We start from the raw sequence: 19,202 nt of genomic DNA, 5'->3' as shown, positions 1-19,202 counted from the left end.
CAGAACCGCACATTCGGAACAAGGAGGAACCCGACTGGTTTATTCCTGTGGCGAGTTTAATTGACAGAAATGATGTTTATTTGTAGCATGATGTTAACTGTGGTTTCAATCGGAATATTCCAAATGATCAAACGACCATGTATACAGGACGAACCGTCAACTCACTCATGTAAACGGATTATCCTCGGAAACCTGAATTTTGACCGTAAACAGCACGCAAATTGACACACACGTGTCTGTCTTCAATATAACTCCGTGCACTGGAAATACACAAGGGGAGATAAAAAACGTGGCGAAACTCAGACGCAGCACAGAACCGCACATTCGGAACAAGGAGGAACCCGACTGGTTTATTCCTGTGGCGAGTTTAATTGACAGAAATGATGTTTATTTGTAGCATGATGTTAACTGTGGTTTCAATCGGAATATTCCAAATGATCAAACGACCATGTATACAGGACGAACCGTCAACTCACTCATGTAAACGGATTATCCTCGGAAACCTGAATTTTGACCGTAAACCCGAATATTGACTGCATGTTAACGAAGCCACTGAGCCGAGTGGTGTGACATTATGTGATTTAGGTTGTGTGTCGTATGTGCAGATGCCACAGGTAAACCAACCTCCACAGCATCATCCGCATGTCACCAGGGAATCTGCATTTCCCAGCACAGATGTGGACCACCTGGTTCTCAAAGTGCTGGAAGTCCAGGACTTGCGACAGAATATACACCAGGTGCAGGAAGAGCTCAATTGGGAAAGGCAGAATTATGAGTCTTTGCAAGGTAATACAAAAAAATAATAATTTAAAGTACAGTTGTTTATATTTTTTGTGTAATGTTTAGAATTTACGGCCCACTAGTCCAGTGGTTAGCACGTCGACTTCACAGTACAGAGGTACCGGGTTCAATTCCAGCTCCGGCCTCCCTATGTGGAGTTTGCATGTTCTCCCCGGGCCTGCGTGGGTTTTCTCCGGGTACTCCGGTTTCCTCCCACGTTCCAAAAAAAAAAAAAAACATGCATGGCAGGCTGATTGATCACTCTAAATTGTCCCTAGGTGTGAGTGAGGGTGTGCATGGTTGTTCGTCTCTGTGTGCCCTGCGATTGGCTGGCAACCAATTCGGGGTGTCCCCCGCCTACTGCCCGAAGACAGCTGGGATGGGCTCCAGCACCCCTGCGACCCTCGTGAGGATGAAGCGGTTCGGAAGATGAATAAATGAATGAATGTTTAGAATTTATCATTTTAACTCTGATTGATTTAGGTTGTTTGTACTATTTTTTTGAATTTGTTTTTGAACTCAGCAAGCGATTTACTCATTTTCAGGTCCGTTTCGAAATTATTCCACAGATTATCACCTTTGATAGATACACTTCTTTGCTTGATGTTTGTTCTTGTTTTGAGTTTTTTGAAAAAGTTGGTACAACTTAAATCATAGCTGCTTTCTCGAATTTTGAAAAACTTCAAAATGTTTTGGCAGAATGTTTTCATCGTATTTAATTTGATAAATAGTGGATTTGTGGGTCCGTATATTTTGATCTATTAATAATTCTAATTGCTTTTTTTTTGTAGTTTTAGAATAGGGAGTGTCTTTGTTTTGCAGGCATTTCCCAATATTTCCACACAGGTCATATATGGTAAAAATAATGAAGAGTATAATGTGTACAAAGATCCCTTATTTAGCACTTCCTTGGTTTTGTCGAGGATCCCTATGGTTTTGGCTATTTTTCATTTTACGTTATCGATATGTGGCTTTCAACATAGTTTTGAGTCTATTACTAATCCGAGAAACTTAGTTTCATACGCTCTTTCTATCTCGATTGAGTTTACCATAATTTTAGCTTGGTGTTTGATTTGTCTTGTGCCAAAAACAATTAACTTAGATTTTTTCAGGTTAAGCGACAATTTATTTCTGTCGAACCAGTTTTTTAATTTGTTTAATTCGTTTTCTATAGTTGTCAGGAGCTGTTTCAGATGTATTCCAGAACAGTATCATCAGCAAATAGGACACATTTAAATTGTTTTGAGACCTTGCAGATCCATCCATCTATCATCTACCGCTTATCCGGGGCCGGGTCGCGGGGGCAACAGCTTTAGCAGGGAAGCCCAGACTTCCCTCTCTCTAGCTACTTCTTACAGCTCTCCCCGGGGGATCCCGACTCGTTCCCAGGCAAGCTGGGTGACATAGTCTTTCCAGCGTGTCCTGGGTCTTCCTCGGGGTCTCCTCCCGGTGAGACATGACCGGAACACCTCAACGGGGAGGCGCTCAGGAGGCATCCGAATCAGATGCCCAAGCCACCTCATCTGGCTCCTCTCGATGTGGAGGAGAAGCGGCTCGACTCGGAGCCCTTCCCGGATGACCGAGCTCCTCACCTTATCTCTAAGGGAGAGCCCGGACACCCTGCGGAGAAAACTCATTTCGGCCGCTTGTAACCGGGATCTCGTTCTTTCGGTCACGAACCATAGCTCCTGACCATAGATGAGGGTTGGAACGTAGATCGACCGGTAAATTGAGAGCTTCGCCCTTTGGCTCAGCTCCTTCTTCACCACGACAGACCGATACAGCATCCGCATCACAGCAGACGCTGCACCGATCCGCCTGTCGATCTCCCGCTCCCTCCTGCCCCCACTCGTGAACAAGACCCCAAGATACTTGAACTCCTCCACTTGGGGCAAGATCTCCTCCCCGACCCGGAGGGGGCACTCCACCCTTTTCCGACTGAGGACCATGGTTTCAGATTTGGAGGTGCTGATCTTCATCCCAACCGCTTCACACTCGGCTGCGAAACGCTCCAGTGAGAGTTGGAGAGCCCTGTTTGAAGGAGCCAACAGTACCACATCATCTGCAAAAAGCAGGGATGTAATACTGAGGCCCCCAAAATGGACCCCCTCAACGCTTGGGCTGCGCCTAGAAATTCTGTCCATAAAGGTTATGAACAGAATCGGCGACAAAGGGCAGCCTTGGCGGAGTCCTCCCCCCACTGGAAACGATTCCGACTTACTGCCGGCAATGCGAACCAAACTTTGACATCGGTGGTATAGTGACCGAACAGCCCGTATCAGGGGGTTCGGTAGCCCATAGCCTCGAAGCACCTCCCACAGAACTCCCCGAGGGACACGGTCAAACGCCTTCTCTAAGTCCACAAAACACATGTAGACTGGTTGGGCGAATTCCCACATACCCTCGAGGACCCTGCTAAGGGTGTAGAGCTGGTCCACTGTTCCACGGCCGGGACGAAAACCACACTGCTAGTCCTCAATCTGAGGCTCGACTTCTTGACGGACCCTCCTCTCCAGCACCCCTGAATAGATCTTACCAGGGAGGCTGAGGAGTGTGATCCCTCTGTAGTTGGAACACACCCTCTGGTCCCCCTTTTTAAAAAGAGGGACTACCACCCCGGTCTGCCAATCCAGAGGCACTCTCCCTGTTGACCACGCGATGTTGCAGAGGCGTGTCAACCAGGACAGCCCCACAACATCCAGAGCCTTGAGGATCTCATCCACCCCTGGGGCCTTGCCACCGAGGAGCTTTTTAACCACATCGGTGACTTCAGCCACAGAGATAGGAGAGCCCACCTCAGAGTCCCCCAGCTCTGCTTCCTCCAAGGAAGACGTGTTGGTGGAGTTGAGGAGGTCTTCGAAGTACTTTGCCCACCGGTTCACAACGTCCCGAGTCGAAGTCAGCAGCGCCCCATCCCCACTGTACACAGTGTTAATGGTGCACTGCTTCTCCCTCCTGAGACGTCGGATGGTGGACCAGAATTTCCTCGAAGCCGTCCGGAAGTCGGCTTCCATGTCCTCACCACACTCTTCCCACGCTCGGGTTTTTGCCTCGGCGACCACTGAAGCTGCGTTCCGCTTGGCCAGTCGATACCCGTCAGCTGCCTCTGGGGTCCCACAGGCCATAAAGGCTCGATAGGACTCCTTCTTCAGCTTGACGGCATCCCTTACTGCTGGTGTCCACCAGCGAGTACGGGGGTTGCCGCCACGACAGGCACCAACCACCTTACGGCCACAACTCAGATTGGCCGCCTCAACAATAGAGGCACGGAACATGGTCCACTCGGGCTCAATGTCCCCCGCCTCCCCCGGAACATGGGAAAAGCTCTGTCGGAGGTGGGAGTTGAAACTCCTTCTGACAGGGGATTCCGCCAGACGCTCCCAACAAACCCTCACTATACGTTTGGGTCTGCCAGGACGGACCGGCATCTTCCCCCACCATCGGAGCCTACTCACCACCAGGTGGTGATCGGTTGACAGCTCCGCCCCTCTCTTCACCCGAGTGTCCAGAACATGCGGCCGCAAATCCAATGATACAACTACAAAGTCGATCATCGAACTGCGGCCTCGGGTGTCCTGATGCCAAGTGCACATATGGACACCCTTATGTTTGAACAAGGTGTTCGTTAAGGACAATCCATGACGAGCACAGAAGTCCAATAACAAAACACCACTCGGGTTCTGATCGGGGGGGCCGTTCCTCCCAATCACGCCCCTCCAGGTCTCACTGTCATTGCCCACGTGAGCATTGAAGTCCCCCAGCAGAACAAGGGAGTCCCCAGCAAGAGTACTCTCCAGCACACCCTCCAAGGACTCCAAAAAGGGTGGGTATGCTGAGCTGCTGCTTGGTGCATATGCACAAACAACAGTCAGGACCCGTCCACCCACCCGAAGGCGGAGGGAGGCAACCCTCTCATCTACCGGTGTGAACCCCAATGTACAGGCACTGAGCCGGGGGGCAATGAGTATGCCCACACCTTCTGCGCCTCTCACCGTGAGCAACTCCAGAGTGGAAGAGAGTCCAACCCCTCTCGAGAGAACTGGTACCAGAACCCAGGCTGTGTGTGGAGGCAAGTCCGACTATATCCAGTCGGAAATTCTCTGCCTCACACACCAGCTCGGGCTCCTTCCCTGCCAGAGAGGTGACATTCCATGTCCCAAGAGCTAGCTTCTGCAGCCGAGGACCGCCAGGGTCCCCGCCTTTGGCTGCCGCCCAGCTCACATTGCACCCGACCCCTTTGGCCCCTCTCATGGGTGGTGAGCCCATGGGAAGGGGGACCCACGTTGCCTCTTCGGGCTGTGCCCGGCCGGGCCCCATGGGTGTAGGCCCGGCCACCAGGCGCTTGCCAACGAGCCCCACCTCCAGGCCTGGCTCCAGAGGGGGGCCCCGGTGACCCGCGTCCGGGCAAGGGAAACCTTGGTCCATATATTTTGCTCATCATAAGGGGTCTTTGAGCCGTGCTTTGTCTGGCCCCTCACCTAGAACCTGTTTGCCATGGGTGACCCTGCCAGGGGCATAAAGCCCCAGACAACTTAGCTCCTAGGATCATTGGGACACACAAACCCCTCCACCACGGTAAGGTGACGACTCACGGAGGGGGACCTTGCAGATATCATTTGTATATAATATGAATATGAATAGTTTTGGACCAAGCACTGACCCCTTTTTATTGGTTTTTTTATTGTTGAGCTGCACGTACTGATATCTATTTTCTAAATAACTTTTTATCCATTTATAAGCTACACCTCTAATGCCATATCTTTCTAGTTTTTCAATAATATACCGTGATGTATTGTGTCAAAAGCTTTTTTTAGATCTAGGAAAACCCCAACAGTAAATACTTGTTGTCTATATTAGTGGCTATTGCTTCCAGGAAACTCTATAACTGCCATTGAGTTGGTCCGTTTTTCCCTGAAGCCATATTAATTCTCACTTAACAGTGTATGTTTTTTATAAAGTTATCAAGTCTGCGAGAAAATAGTTTTTCTAATATTTTTGAGAAGTGTGGGAGTAGTGATGTTGGTCTACAATTTGTAAATAGATATCTTTCCCCACTTTTATAAATTGGAATAACTTTAGCAATTTTCATTTTTGATGGAAAGATACCAGCTTTGAATGACAGGTTGCATATGTGCGTGCAAGATCGCACTACATATTCTATAATCTGCTTTATTATTGTCATATCAATATTAAAGCAATCCGTTAACAGTTTTTACAATATTTGATACTTATTGTTTTACAGCAGTAAGGAACATCGTGGAGGAGTTTTTTCTATGTATCTATCTATTTCAAACAAGTTTGTTGGATCAGGAATTTGTTTTGCTAGGTTACTGCCGATGTTGAGAAAATACTCATTAAATTCAGTTGCTATTTCTGCAACTTTTTCCAGAATAGTATTTTTGCCTTTGATAAAATACTCTGGATAATCCACTTTTTTAGGACTATTTCTGATTACTTGATTAAATATTTTCCATATTTCTTGTGTGTTACTTTTATTCTGCTCTAATAGTGCATGATAATGATCTCTTTTACTGGTTCTTATAATATTTACGAGTTTATTTTTATAGGTCTTCTATATTTTTTCTGCTTCTTCAGTTCTCAATTTTAAAAACAATTTATATAAATTGTTTTTCTTTTTACATGCGTTTTCTATGCCTTTCGTTATCCATGGCTTACTTGGGTCTTTATACTTTTTGGAGACTTTAGTTAATGGAAAATGTTTATCATGTAAGGAGATTATGGAAGACTGAAATACTTCAAACGCTGTATTTGGGTCTTCTTTTGAGTAGACCTCGGTCCAGTTTTGTTTTTCTAGGTCTTGCTTAAAGGCATCGATGGAATGTTGGGTTCTTAGTCTTATTTCTGTCATACGAGTTGTTGATTTAGCTTTTCTATCAAAATAATTATGAAAAACTGCAAAAACATGTAGGTGGTCACTTATGTCATTAATGAGAAGTCCACTTTCCATTTTATGATCAATCTTATTTATAAATATGTTATCTATTAATGTGGCCGTGTCAACTGTTATTCTGCTAGGTTTCAGGATTACTGGGAAAAGGCCGTTGATGTACATAGTATTTATGAAGTCAGTTGTTGTTTTTTTGTGTCCATTTGGGTTTAATAAGTCAATGTTAGTCACCACATATTATTCGTGTTTTCTTATCGTTGTAGTAGCTGAGCATATCTGTTAGTTTTTTATTGAATGTGTCAATACATGATCCTGGTGTCCTATAGATGCAACTTATGATGATATTTGATGCCTTTTTTGTTTTCCCTATTAGTTGCAAACATTTCATAACCTTCTATTTCCATTTCACTTGTTTTATCTTCATCAAGCCAAGTTTCTGATATGGCAATTATTTTAAATTTATTGAATTTAGTCAGGTATTCTTTGATTTTTGTGAAGACTTTTGCTGTTTACTGAAAGTGCGTTTTCCAATTTTATATTCGTGTTGAATTGTTCATCCAGGTAATAGTCACAGTTTGTTACCCTTTGTTTGTTCTTGAAGAAGTTATTGTTCGGGTCCAAATTGTTCTCGGGGTCGACTGGCTTATCGTCAGTATCTTCAAAGGGTTGGAAGTCCATGTTTTGGGGATGTGAATTTCCCACTCCCACGCGGTCGTCGCTGGCTCCCTCGCGGTCATCGGTGGTTCCCTCGCGGTTGTCGCTAGCTCTCTCGCTGTCATCGCTGGCTCCCGCGCTGTTGTCGCTGGCACCCTCGCTGGCTCCCTCGCGGTTGCTGGCTGAACGTCTCCCGGGTCCCTCGCGGTCGCTGGCTCCCCTGCGGTCGTCGCCGACTCCCTCACGCTCGCTGACTGGTTGCCTACCGGCTCTCTCACGCGCGCTAGCTGGTTGTCTCCCGGCTACCTCAGGCTCGCTGGCTGGCTGGGTGTCTCCCGGTTCCCTCGTGGTCGCTGGCTCCCTTGCGGTAGTCGCTGGCTCCTTTGCGGTTGCTGGCAGGTTGTCTTCCAGCTCCCTTGCGGTCGCTGGCTCCTTTGCAGTCGTCACTGGCTTTCTCTTGGTCGTCTCTGGCTCCCTCGCGGTCATTGCTGGCTCCCTCGCGGTGGTAGCGGGCTGGTTGTCTCCCGGCTCCCACGTGGTCGTTGGCTCCCCTGCAGTCGTCGCTGGCTACCTCTCAGTCGTCTCTGGGTCCCTTGCAGTGGTCGCTGGCTCCCTTGCGATTGTCGCTGGCTCCCTCGCGGTGGTCGCTGGCTGGTTGTCTCCTGGCTCCCTCGTGGTCGTTGGCTCCCCTGCAGTTGTTGCTGGCTACCTCTCAGTCGTCTCTGGCTCCCTTGCGGTCGTCGCTGGCTCCCTCGCGGTGGTCGCTGGCTGGTTGTCTCCTGGCTTCCTCCCGGTCGCTGGCTTCCCTGCAGTCATCGCTGGCTTCCTCCCGGTCGGTCGTCACTGGCGACCTCGCGGTCGGTCGGTCTTGAAAAAGTTGTTGTCCGGGTCCAGGTTGTTCTCAGGGTCAAATGGCTTGTGGTCAGTAGGGTTGGAAGTCATCAAAGGGCTCGAAGTCCATGTTTTTTGGTATGTGAATTTCCTGCTTCAGTCGGGTCAGCGTTTTTGTCGTCGGGTGGTGAACAGTTCTCAGTATGCCGCTTGATGGTGTTGAACTCGAGCCTGTTGTGTTGGAGTACTGGTGTGGGTGTGGACGATAAGTTTGTCTTGTCTTAAGTAGGCAGTTTCCCCTCTGTCACGAGCAGCTTTTAATTTAGGGAGGAGCTCTTTTGTTTTTTGTCGTATGGCATCCGTTTTGGGGGCCTCAGTATTGCATCCCTGCTTTTTGCAGATGATGTGGTGCTGTTGGCTCCTTCAAACAGGGCTCTCCAACTCTCACTGGAGCGTTTCGCAGCCGAGTGTGAAGCGGTTGGGATGAAAATCAGCACCTCCAAATCTGAAACCATGGTCCTCAGTCAGAAAAGGGTGGAGTGCCCCCTCCGGGTCGGGGGGGAGATCTTGCCCCAAGTGGAGGAGTTTAAGTATCTTGGGGTCTTGTTCACAAGTGAGGGCAGGAGGGAGCGAGAGATCGACAGGCGGATCGGTGCAGCGTCTGCTGTGATGCGGACGTTGTATCGGTCTGTCGTGGTGAAGAAGGAGCTGAGCCAAAGGGCAAAGCTGTCAATTTACCGGTCGATCTACGTTCCGACCCTCATCTATGGTCACGACCTATGGGTCGTGACCGAAAGAACGAGATCCCGGATACAAGCGGCCGAAATTAGTTTTCTCCGCAGGGTGTCCGGGCTCTCCCTTAGAGATAAGGTGAGAAGCTCGGTCATCCGGGAGGGGCTCCGAGTCGAGCCGCTTCTCCTCCACATTGAGAGGAGCCAGATGAGGTGGCTTGGGCATCTGATTCGGATGCCTCCTGAACGCATCCCTGGTGAGGTGTTCCGGGCATGTCCCACCGGGAGGAGACCCCGAGGAAGACCCAGGACACGCTGGAGAGACTATGTCACCCAGCTGGCCTGGGAACGCCTCGGGATCCCCCGGGGAGAGCTGGAAGAAGTAGCTAGGGAGAGGGAAGTCTGGGCTTCCCTGCTAAAGCTGTTGCCCACGCGACCCGGCCCCGGATAAGCGGTAGAAGATGGATGGATGGATGGATGGATGGATGGATGGATGGATGGATGGATGGATGGCATCTGTAAAGTCAAGTCAAGTCAACAGTATTCATAGAGCACTTTCAAACAGCCATCGCTGCATACAAAGTGCTGTACATGGAGCAATTTAACATGCACAATTAACAGTAAGATAAATCAGTAATAAAGGCGGTAGAAAGCACCAAACAGTAAAACCAAGAACAAATCTAAGTCATGCTGAGTCGAATGCCACAGAATACAAGTGAGTTTTGAGGAGGGCTTTGAAGTCTTCGTTTATGTAGATGTTGGAGCCTTTTAAATATTTTGCTATTTGTAGGATCCTTGTTCTGTCCGTGTATTTTTTAAATTTCACCACAACTGGCCTCGGTCGAGGTCTTCCACGTTCTTGTCTTCCTGTGCGGTGAGCTCTCGACACCTCAATTTGGCCCTGTATCAGCAGCTTCTCTTTGAGGATTTTTTTAAACTTTTTCCTCTGTTTTTCTGTTCCAGTCACTAAAGCTATTCTTTGTTGTAAATTGGTCCATATTTCTTTCTTCATATTCTCTTATACGTTAATAAGGATACAATGTTATGCAAAGGTGTACTTGTAACAATTTTATAGCCAAATGATACTATTTATCGTCATGCGGGGGTGTGGGGGGGATGGTTTCCTCTTCCTTGGGGGGGCACGACAGAAAATAATTGCGAACCACTGTGCTAAGCTAAGTTAGCCGGGGAAGCTTAATTAAACTTACACGAGACAAGTTTAACTTGTCACGATAATTTAGTGGAAGACACTTTGCTCCCGTAAAGTAGAGATGAGATGTACTGTGACGAGGCTTAAGCTTATTCAGTGCTACTATTCGGAGTATTTCAACAACTACTAGCACGACTAGTGTTACTGCACTTTGTCAAAGGAAACGGCCACTCACACAAGTGTCCTTGGAAACTGAATATACTACAGGGTGTAGGCTATAAACAAACACCATGGAGTATGTTCTAGCCAGCGATGGTATTCTATAGTCATTGGCTAATGATTAATAACCCCCCCACCCCCCTCCAAAAAAACATTCTGTCTCGTAGTAGGCGTTTGTTGACATGCCAACCAGTCATAATCATATGTTCCCGTATTTCCATCGCCAAGCTCCGCCAGATCCTCTTTTTCATTTTTTTTTTTTTTAAATAACTATTGATTCGAGGAAGTTTCACATTTGGTGCTGACATACGGTCCATCAGCAAAAACATTCCTTGTAGTAAACACCGAAGTCAAGTCAAGTCAACAGTATTTATAGAGCACTTTCAAACAGCCATGGCTGCATACAAAGTGCTGTACATGGAGCAATTTAACATGCCCAATACACAGTAAGACAAATCTGTAATAAAGGCGGTAGAAAGCACCAAACAGTAAAATCACGAACAAATCTAAGTCATGCTGAGTCGAATTCCAAAGAATACAAGTGAGTTTTGAGAAGGGCTTTAAAGATGGGCAGCGAGGAGGCTTGCCGAATGTTCAGTGGGAGGTCATTCCAGAGAGAGGGACCAGCAACAGAAAAAGGCTTGATCCCCTCTGAGCCTCAGTTTAGTTCTTGGTACTTCTAACAAAGTCTGGTCCACAGACCTGAGGCGCCGGGCAGGTGTGTAGGGGAGGCTGAGCTCAGAGAGGTAAAGTGGCGCGAGATTATTCAGAGATTTGAAAACAAAGAGGACGATCTTGAAAATAACTCTAAAATGAATGGGGAGCCAGTGAAAGGGATGCCAGAGTAGGAGTTATGTGCTCCCTCTTACGAGTACCAGTCAAGAGGCGAGCAGCGGCATTCTGGACCAGCTGAAGGCGCTTAATGGAGGACTGGCTGACTCCAAAGTAAAGGGCATTGCAGTAATCAAGCCGGGATGTGACAAAGGCATGAATTACTGTATCAAAGTGTTCATGTGAGAGGAGAGGTTTTATTTTGGCCAGCTGTCTAAGGTGAAAGAAGCTGGATTTAACAACGGCACCAATTTGCCGATGGAGTTTGAAATAAGGCCCAAGTTTGAGACCGTTGATTTCAGATAAGGACACAGGGGGCCCAAGTCTACAGGATGGAATGTACAAGGGCCACTGGGACCAAACAATATCACCTCTGTCTTCTTTTCGTTGAATTTCAAGAAATTTTGTGCCATCCAGGTTTTGATTTCTTCCAGACAGGATAGGAGTGGCCTTAATGAGAATGCGTCTTTCTTGCCCAGTGGGACATAGATCTAGTCTACAGGATGGAATGTACAAGGGCCACTGGGACTAAACAATATCACCTCTGTCTTCTTTTCGTTGAATTTCAAGAAATTTTGTGCCATCCAGGTTTTGATTTCTTCCAGACAGGATAGGAGTGGCCTTAATGAGAATGCGTCTTTCTTGCCCAGTGGGACATAGATCTGGCAGTCATCTGCATAGCAGTGGAAGGGAATACCATGTTTCGTTAAGATGGAATCCAATGGGAGCAGATACAGCGAGAACAGCAGAGGCCCCAGAATTGAGCCCTGTGGAATACCACATGACAGGGGAGCAGTGCATGACTCAGAGCAGCCAAGGCTGACACAAAAGGTCCTGTCAGCTAGATAGGACCTAAACCACTCAAGAGCACTTCCGCCAATGCCCACCAAGTGCTGCAAACGAGTCAGCAGAATACTGTGATCCACTGTATCAAATGCTGCAGTGAAGTCCGATAAAACCAGACACACGTGGTCTCCAGAGTCATTTGCCAGGAGGATGTCATTAGAAGTGGCCAAACATTGTTTCCCGGTGTTGTAAATTTGGTTTTAAAATTATTAATTGTAGTTATTATAGTCATTGATGCAGAAATGTTTGTGTTTTCAGCTCAGATGCTTAAGTCCCAGTATATTTATTTGTTTACGCAAGCAGAGGGTAATGACACTTATTTGCAGAGTGATGTTTTATTGTTGGTTCAGAGTAAGTCCCAGAATGCACCTCAGTAGCGTTGTCAGCAAATGTCACCCACCATCCTCCCGTTCGGATTTGTTGGCACTTGTTCTCTAAATGGTGTTGCTTGTCCACTCAAGGTGGTTAGGATGCCACTTGCCACAGTCCCATATCAAGTGTTACATTAACATCAACAGGAAACACATGAATTATGTCTATATGAGGCATTAATAAACTTGTTAATAAGCATTTATACAACTTTGTCCTACTTGTAAAGTGATATCAATACACTCAATATCTTTTGTATCCCAGGAATGAATTCTTAAGGAGTTTGACAGCAACTTTTCTTTGGAGCTTTTGTGTTCGAGGGATTAAACGTGCTATTTGTTGGTGCGCAGGGTCCATGAATCCCACGGTGTCAGAAGTCAGCAGGCTGCAAAAACACATCCAACAGCTGGAGTACAATGCCAGCTCAATGGCAACGGTGAGCAGCATTTTTTCTGTTTTATGAACTCCCAGGATCCTACAAAGGAGTGGCTCTGGGAAGTAAACACACCAGTATACATGTTGTTACAGTGAGAGATGAAACAGATCTCTGCATTTTATTCCTATTGCCTTTATCCAGCCATCCAATATCTGTGTCACGTTGTGCCCGAAGCGATAGAATGATCGCTCCGTGCACAACAAAATAAGGAAGTGGATCCCCGAAATAGCAGACACAAAAAGAGATCTTGTCAGATAACAAAAGGTGTCTTTAATAACGAACACAAAATAACCCGACAGAGAGAATAACAAAAAGCGCTGGTCAAAAATAGGGACCAGGGATAAAATAAAAGGACAACAGAAAACGCTTGCGGAAAAAGATGGCAAGGAGGGTCAGATTAGAATAATGAATATAAGTTTCACTCGCAAGAGGAAACAACGACGCGTCAATACAGCACAAGGCTAAGAGGCAATGAATAAATCCAAGTAGGAATTGGGCGAGAGAAATTTTGGCACGGCGTGGAATTCTCCGGCAGTGAGTAGACTGCCAGAGCGTCCAAATAAAGGCTGCGCAATTACTCCCTAATGGGTGACAGGTGTGTAAACGGCGGGCAGAAAGCCCGCCCTCTGCTGGCAACCACGGGACGTGACAATCTGAACCGCTCACGAAGGTCACAGGTGTGCTCGAGCCTATCCCAGGTGATTTCGGGCAGTAGGTGGGGTACACCCTGAACTGGTTGCCAGCCAATCGCACGGCACACATATTCGAACAACATCAAATAGTAAAGTGGTAACATTATCAATGCACCCTCCAGGGTTGTGCATGTCTCCCCACAAAAGACGATTAGATCTGGTTTTCCATATGTTTGGTGCGTTATGATTCAAGGACGGTTCAATTTGAAAGCGGAACGATTTAATTCGGTTCGACGCAGTGAGATTCTGATGCAAATTGATATGCCGTGGAGACACAATGACTTCTTTGTCATTTCACACACACATTTGAATTCAATTTTCAGTCCTGTCAATGTGAATTTCCTTCTAAAATAGATGTCTCGAAGATGATTTCATACATACCTCTATACATTTCAGAATTATTCGGTTCGATTCGACATCCTTGAATCCTTTCAAAAAACGCGTTTCCGCTTCAGAACCGGGTTTTTGTTACACCCCTAATGACCACACTCTACCTCATGATTTTCATCCTGGTCCTATTTCTGAAGCAAATACTTTCTTTGTGTCGATTTTTAAAAAAAAGTTATTGCAGTACAATGATTTTTTTTTAATTAATTGCTTTGTGAATGTTCATGACTGTCATGAAATAGTCTAGTGAAAATGGCCTTTTTCATATCCTTTTAGATTGAAATTTAGCTTTTTTGGGGGAGGGGGGTTTTGCTTAACCCACTGTAATATCATTATTTGAGGATTAACTACAGTTATATTGTAATGATGAATGCTTCCCAAATGAAGTATTTAGTAAGTTTAGTTCTTGAATTTGCCCCAAATTGACTTAACTGTACAAAAAATATTTGCGAAATGGAACCCACGTTTACAGCGTTTTAATAAACGACTTTTGAACCCCCCGCCCCCCTCCAAAAAAGGACCGCACATAGACAACGAATCAGTATCATGAATCAGTAAGATGGGAAAAGATTGTCCTTGGGAGATCAGATAACCCAGACAGGGTTTGCAAGATCGATCAACATGCATTTTGGGCTCACGCTTTTTGAAATGGCTTTTAAGATTATCAGCTAGATTGACCAAGTATGTCAATCGCACAAGAAATGTAATTTTCCAGTTACAACCCATCCACAATGACCAACAGAGGGAGACAGAACAAGATTTCTTGACTTTAACCATTCTCCTTGAAAGGAAGCATGGCTTGAGGGTGAGGGGAAAAAAACTTCAGCACATGCAGTGTACATTTAAAAGACAATACATCTCAAGACTTTACATGTTGTGAATGTGAAGGATGGAAGCGGGGTGGCGCACGGCATAACCAGTCTGAATATCAGCTCAGTCCATTTGAACACTCCAAAGCTCAGGTTTCATTGCTGAGCGGAATAGCAATCCAAATAAGGCAGAGTTATCAATTGAGTGTGTGTGTCTGTGTGTGAGCTTATTGGCTCCACTGAGACATCCTTGACATGCCCGTTTCAGGCTGGGGAGGGAGGGGAATGGGCTGATAGGAACGCTAGCGTCCAAGCCTATTTTTCCCTCAAGGGAAAGTCCAGACAACAGATGTTTTGGGAAACAGGCCAACAACTATTTCAGATAGCCTCGAAAGTCTTTTGACCTGTGACTGTGGCGTCAATTAGCAAAATCCTCATTCAATTTTCAAGACTGGAGGACACCAGCTGCTCCTTGTTCTTCTCCATTTTGCAAAGTAGCTCCAAAACCGTCCACTTTGCAATTGAGTTTGTGTCAGGTTTATCAATTAGACATTCAGAAATCAAACACAAAGAGGAGACAGGGGACTCAATTCTGGTACCACGGGGGAACGAGGAGAAGCGTTAGGTTTCAGTTCTCTGCACGTCTCCCAAGGATCTCTCCGCTCGCTCTCTCATTTAGTGGGAATCTAATACATGGGTGTGTCCAACCGAAAGGGTGAGGGCTGTTGATGATCCACTCAACTTGTGTGACTGTGTGTGTACTGTATGTGAGTGCAAATTACATACATATATGCAATCATTACAAAAACACCAAGTTGCAGCTGGTGTTGACAGCTCCATCCACGTTAGACCTTGCTCTTGGTTTGTCTTAATCAGAATCAGAATCAGAATCATCTTTATTGGCCAAGTATGTAGAACACACAAGGAATTTGTCTCCGGTATAATACGCTGCACTAGTATCATCGTAAACAACAAAATCATTGAACCATTTTAGAGTAGTTTTGTAGTACCATTTTGTGGTGCAAGAAGAGTGACTATGTCAGTGACTGTTTAAGGAGTTAATGGCTAGAGGGAAGAAGCTGTTTAAGTGTCTACTGGATTTGGTGCGCATGGATTTGGTGCGCATGGATCTGTAGCGTCTGCCTGAGGGGAGTGGCTGAAAAAGGTGGTGGGCAGGGTGCGGGGGATCCAGGAGGATTTTCCGTGCCCTTGTCTTGATTCTTGCAGTGTGCAAGTCCTCAAGAGTGGGTAGGGCGGTGCCAACGATTTTTTCTGCCGTCCTAACTGTCCGTTGAAGTCGGATTTTGTCCTTTTTTGTGGCGGCCCCAAACCAAACCGTGATGGAAGAACACAGGATTGATTCGATGACTGCCGTGTAGAACTGTCGTAGCACCTCGTGTGGCAGGCCATGCTTCCTCAGCAGCCTCAGGAAGTACATCCGCTGCCGGGCCCTTTTCAGGATGGAGATGGTGTTGACTTCCCACTTCATGTCCTGGGAGACTGTGATTCCCAGGAACTTGAAGGTCTCAACGGTTGACACAGGGCAGTTGGATAGTGTGAGGGGAAACTGAGGAGAAGAATGTTTCCTGAAGTCCACGATCATCTCTACAGTCTTGAGCGTGTTCAGCCCGAGGTTGTGTTGGCCGCACCAGAGGTCCAGCTGCTCCACTTGTTGGCGGTACGCAGACTCGTCGCCGTCTTTGATGAGACCGATGACCGTGGTGTCGTCTGCGAACTTTATGAGTTTGACAGCTGGATCTGTTGAGGTGCAATCGTTTGTGTAGAGAGAGAAGAGCAGTGGCGAGAGGACACATCCCTGTGGGGCTCCAGTGCTGGTGGTGCGTATTGATGATGTTGTTGCTCCCAGTCTCACCTGTTGTGTCCGTCCCGTCAGGAAGCTGAGGATCCACTGGCAGATCGTAGGGGACACACCGAGGTGGAGTAGTTTGGGGGTGAGGAGTTCCGGGATGATGGTGTTGAACGCAGAGCTGAAATCCACAAACAGAATCCTTGCGTAGGTCCTTGTGCTGTCGAGGTGCTTGAGGATGTAGTGCAGACCTATGTTGACTGCGTCTTCCACAGACCTGTTTGCCCCGTAGGCAAACTGGAGAGGGTCCAGCAGGGGTCCAGTGACGTTCTTTAGGTGGTTCAGCACAAGGCGTTCAAAGGACTTCATGACCACAGACGTCAGGGCGACAGGCCTATAGTCGTTCAGTTCCGATGTTGCCGATTTCTTGGGAACTGGGATGATGGTAGACTGTTTGAAGCAGGATGGGACCTCACACAGCTCCAGATATCTGTTGAAGATTTGTGTGAAGACCGGAGCCAGCTGGTCAGCGCAGACTTTCAGGCAGGAGGGGGACACTTTGTCGGGCCCCGGAGCTTTCTTGATCTTTTGCTGCTTGAAGAGCCGTCTCACGTCCTGTTCGTGGATCTGTAGTGGAGAAAAAGAGGGTGGGGGGGGGGGGGGGTAGGTAGAGTGGTTTCTGGTAGAGGTGGGTGTGTGTGGGAAATGGGGGTGTCCTTTTCAAATCGGGAGAAAAACATGTTTAGTTCATTAGCAAGACCCTTATTGTTCACTGTTTGGGGGGATGGCATTCTATAGTTGGTGATTGCTTTCAGGCCATTCCATACAGATGCAGAGTCGTTAGCAGAGAACTGGTTTTTCAGCCTCTCTGCATAGCTTCTCTTTGCGATGTTAATTTCCTTTGTCAATTGGTTTCGGGCATGTTTGTACAGTGCCCGATCTCCACTTCTAAATGCGGCCTCTTTCTCTTTCCTGAGTTGCCTGAGTTTGGGAGTAAACCATGGCATTCTATAGTTGGTGATTGCTTTCAGGCCATTCCATACAGATGCAGAGTCGTTAGCAGAGAACTGGTTTTTCAGCCTCTCTGCATAGCTTCTCTTTGCGATGTTAATTTCCTTTGTCAATTGGTTTCGGGCATGTTTGTACAGTGCCCGATCTCCACTTCTAAATGCGGCCTCTTTCTCTTTCCTGAGTTGCCTGAGTTTGGGAGTAAACCATGGCTTGTTATTGTTGAAGGAGCGGAAGGACTTCGTTGGTACACACATGTCCTCACAGAAACTGATGTATGATGTTACAGTGTCTGTGTATTCATCCAGTGTGCCCGTTGAAGTTTCAAAGACGCCCCAATCAGTGCAGTCTAAGCATTCTTGTAGAGCTAGCTTTGCTTCATCTGTCCATTTTTTCACAGTCTTAACAACCGGTTTAACACATTTGAGTTTCTGTCTGTATGTAGGTATTAAGTGGATTAAATTGTGGTCAGAAAGACCCAATGCTGCACGGGCGACCGATCGGTATGCATTTTTGATTGTTGTATAGCAGTGGTCTAGAATGTTGCCTTCTCTGGTGAAACAGTCGATGTGCTGCTTATATCTGGGAAGTTCACGGTTAAGATGTGCTCCACTAAAATCGGCCAAAATGATCAGGGGTGACTCTGGGTTTTTTAGTTCGAGTTTGTTTACTTGTTCGGCTAGCGTTTGTATCGCCGTGTTAGTGTTAGCTTGTGGCGCAATGTAAACACCGACAAGTAAAAAGGAGGTGAACTCACGTGGCGAGTAGAATGGCTTGCAGTTTAAAGACAGGGACTCCTTGTCCGGGCTGCAGTGTGCGTCGAGCTTCGTGACATCAGTGCACCATTCTTCGTTGATATAGAAGCAAATCCCACCACCTTTCGATTTCCCTGATAGCTCCGTGTCGCGGTCGGCTCGGAGAAGGCGGAAGCCGGGTAGATGTAGCGCGGGATCTGGATGGCGGTCACTGAGCCAGGTTTCAGTGAAGCAGAGCGCAGCAGAACGTGCAAATGTTTTGTTGGTCTTTGTGAGGAGAAGAAGTTCATCCATCTTGTTTGGCAGAGATCGTAGATTAGCAAGATGGATCGATGGGAGCGGGGTTCGAAATCCGCGCTGCTGGAGCTTGACGAGCACGCTGGCTCGCTTCCCCCTCCTCCGGCGGCGTTTCCATGCTCCGTACAGCGCAGCCGCTCCGCTCGCGATTAGCTCCGAAAAACCTTGTGGATTTTCGTGTGCTGGTGAAAAAAAACCGCGCGTAGACTCCCCAATGCGCAGCAACTTTTCCCTCGTGTAAGTAAGCCGCTCAGGGTCGCCAAAAACAAACGAAAATGACAAAAACAGGGATAATACTAGGGAGCGTGTGACCGAGGCTGCCATACCTGTCGGCGCCTGATGACGTATCTTAATACTTTTAATACTTACTTAATACTCTTAAGACGTACCTTAATACTTTCTCGTAAAGGTGGTTACGTACCTCAACTGTCACCCAGTGCACTAAGCATTCTTATATTATAAATGTGAGCATATCTTCATTAAAATAATTATATTTGTATTAAAAGCGTTCTTCATTGCAAGTATAATCAATTTATCATTAATAATATGCAAATGTATGATAACTAAAAACAATCAACCTAACAGTTTGATCAACACCTCAGTGTGAGTATTGATCATCCGCCCCACACCCTCCAGAAAGACCGGCGGCTTATTCCTTTTCAATGATACTAGGGTAGCCTCTACTACCGGAG

At 46.9% G+C, this 19,202-nt stretch overlaps 1 protein-coding gene across 6 annotated transcripts in view; it reads left to right on the top strand.

Annotated features, from left to right (window-relative positions):
* stat6 (signal transducer and activator of transcription 6, interleukin-4 induced) overlaps positions 1-19,202 on the top strand; it is a 115,462-nt gene that overhangs the window by 77,977 nt on the left and 18,283 nt on the right. For all 6 annotated transcript variants that reach the window (XM_052058735.1, XM_052058734.1, XM_052058733.1 and 3 more), the window contains exons 5-6: positions 606-786; positions 12,670-12,755. In XM_052058735.1, the coding sequence (XP_051914695.1) occupies positions 606-786; positions 12,670-12,755 (267 nt within the window). The remainder of the gene's footprint in view (positions 1-605; positions 787-12,669; positions 12,756-19,202) is intronic.

The sequence above is a fragment of the Hippocampus zosterae genome, chromosome 2 (assembly GCF_025434085.1).
Source record: "Hippocampus zosterae strain Florida chromosome 2, ASM2543408v3, whole genome shotgun sequence".
In the NCBI taxonomy this organism is placed as follows: Eukaryota; Metazoa; Chordata; class Actinopteri; order Syngnathiformes; family Syngnathidae; genus Hippocampus; species Hippocampus zosterae.
Note: the sequence above shows the minus strand (reverse complement) of the source record. Positions and strands in the feature narration are given on the sequence as shown.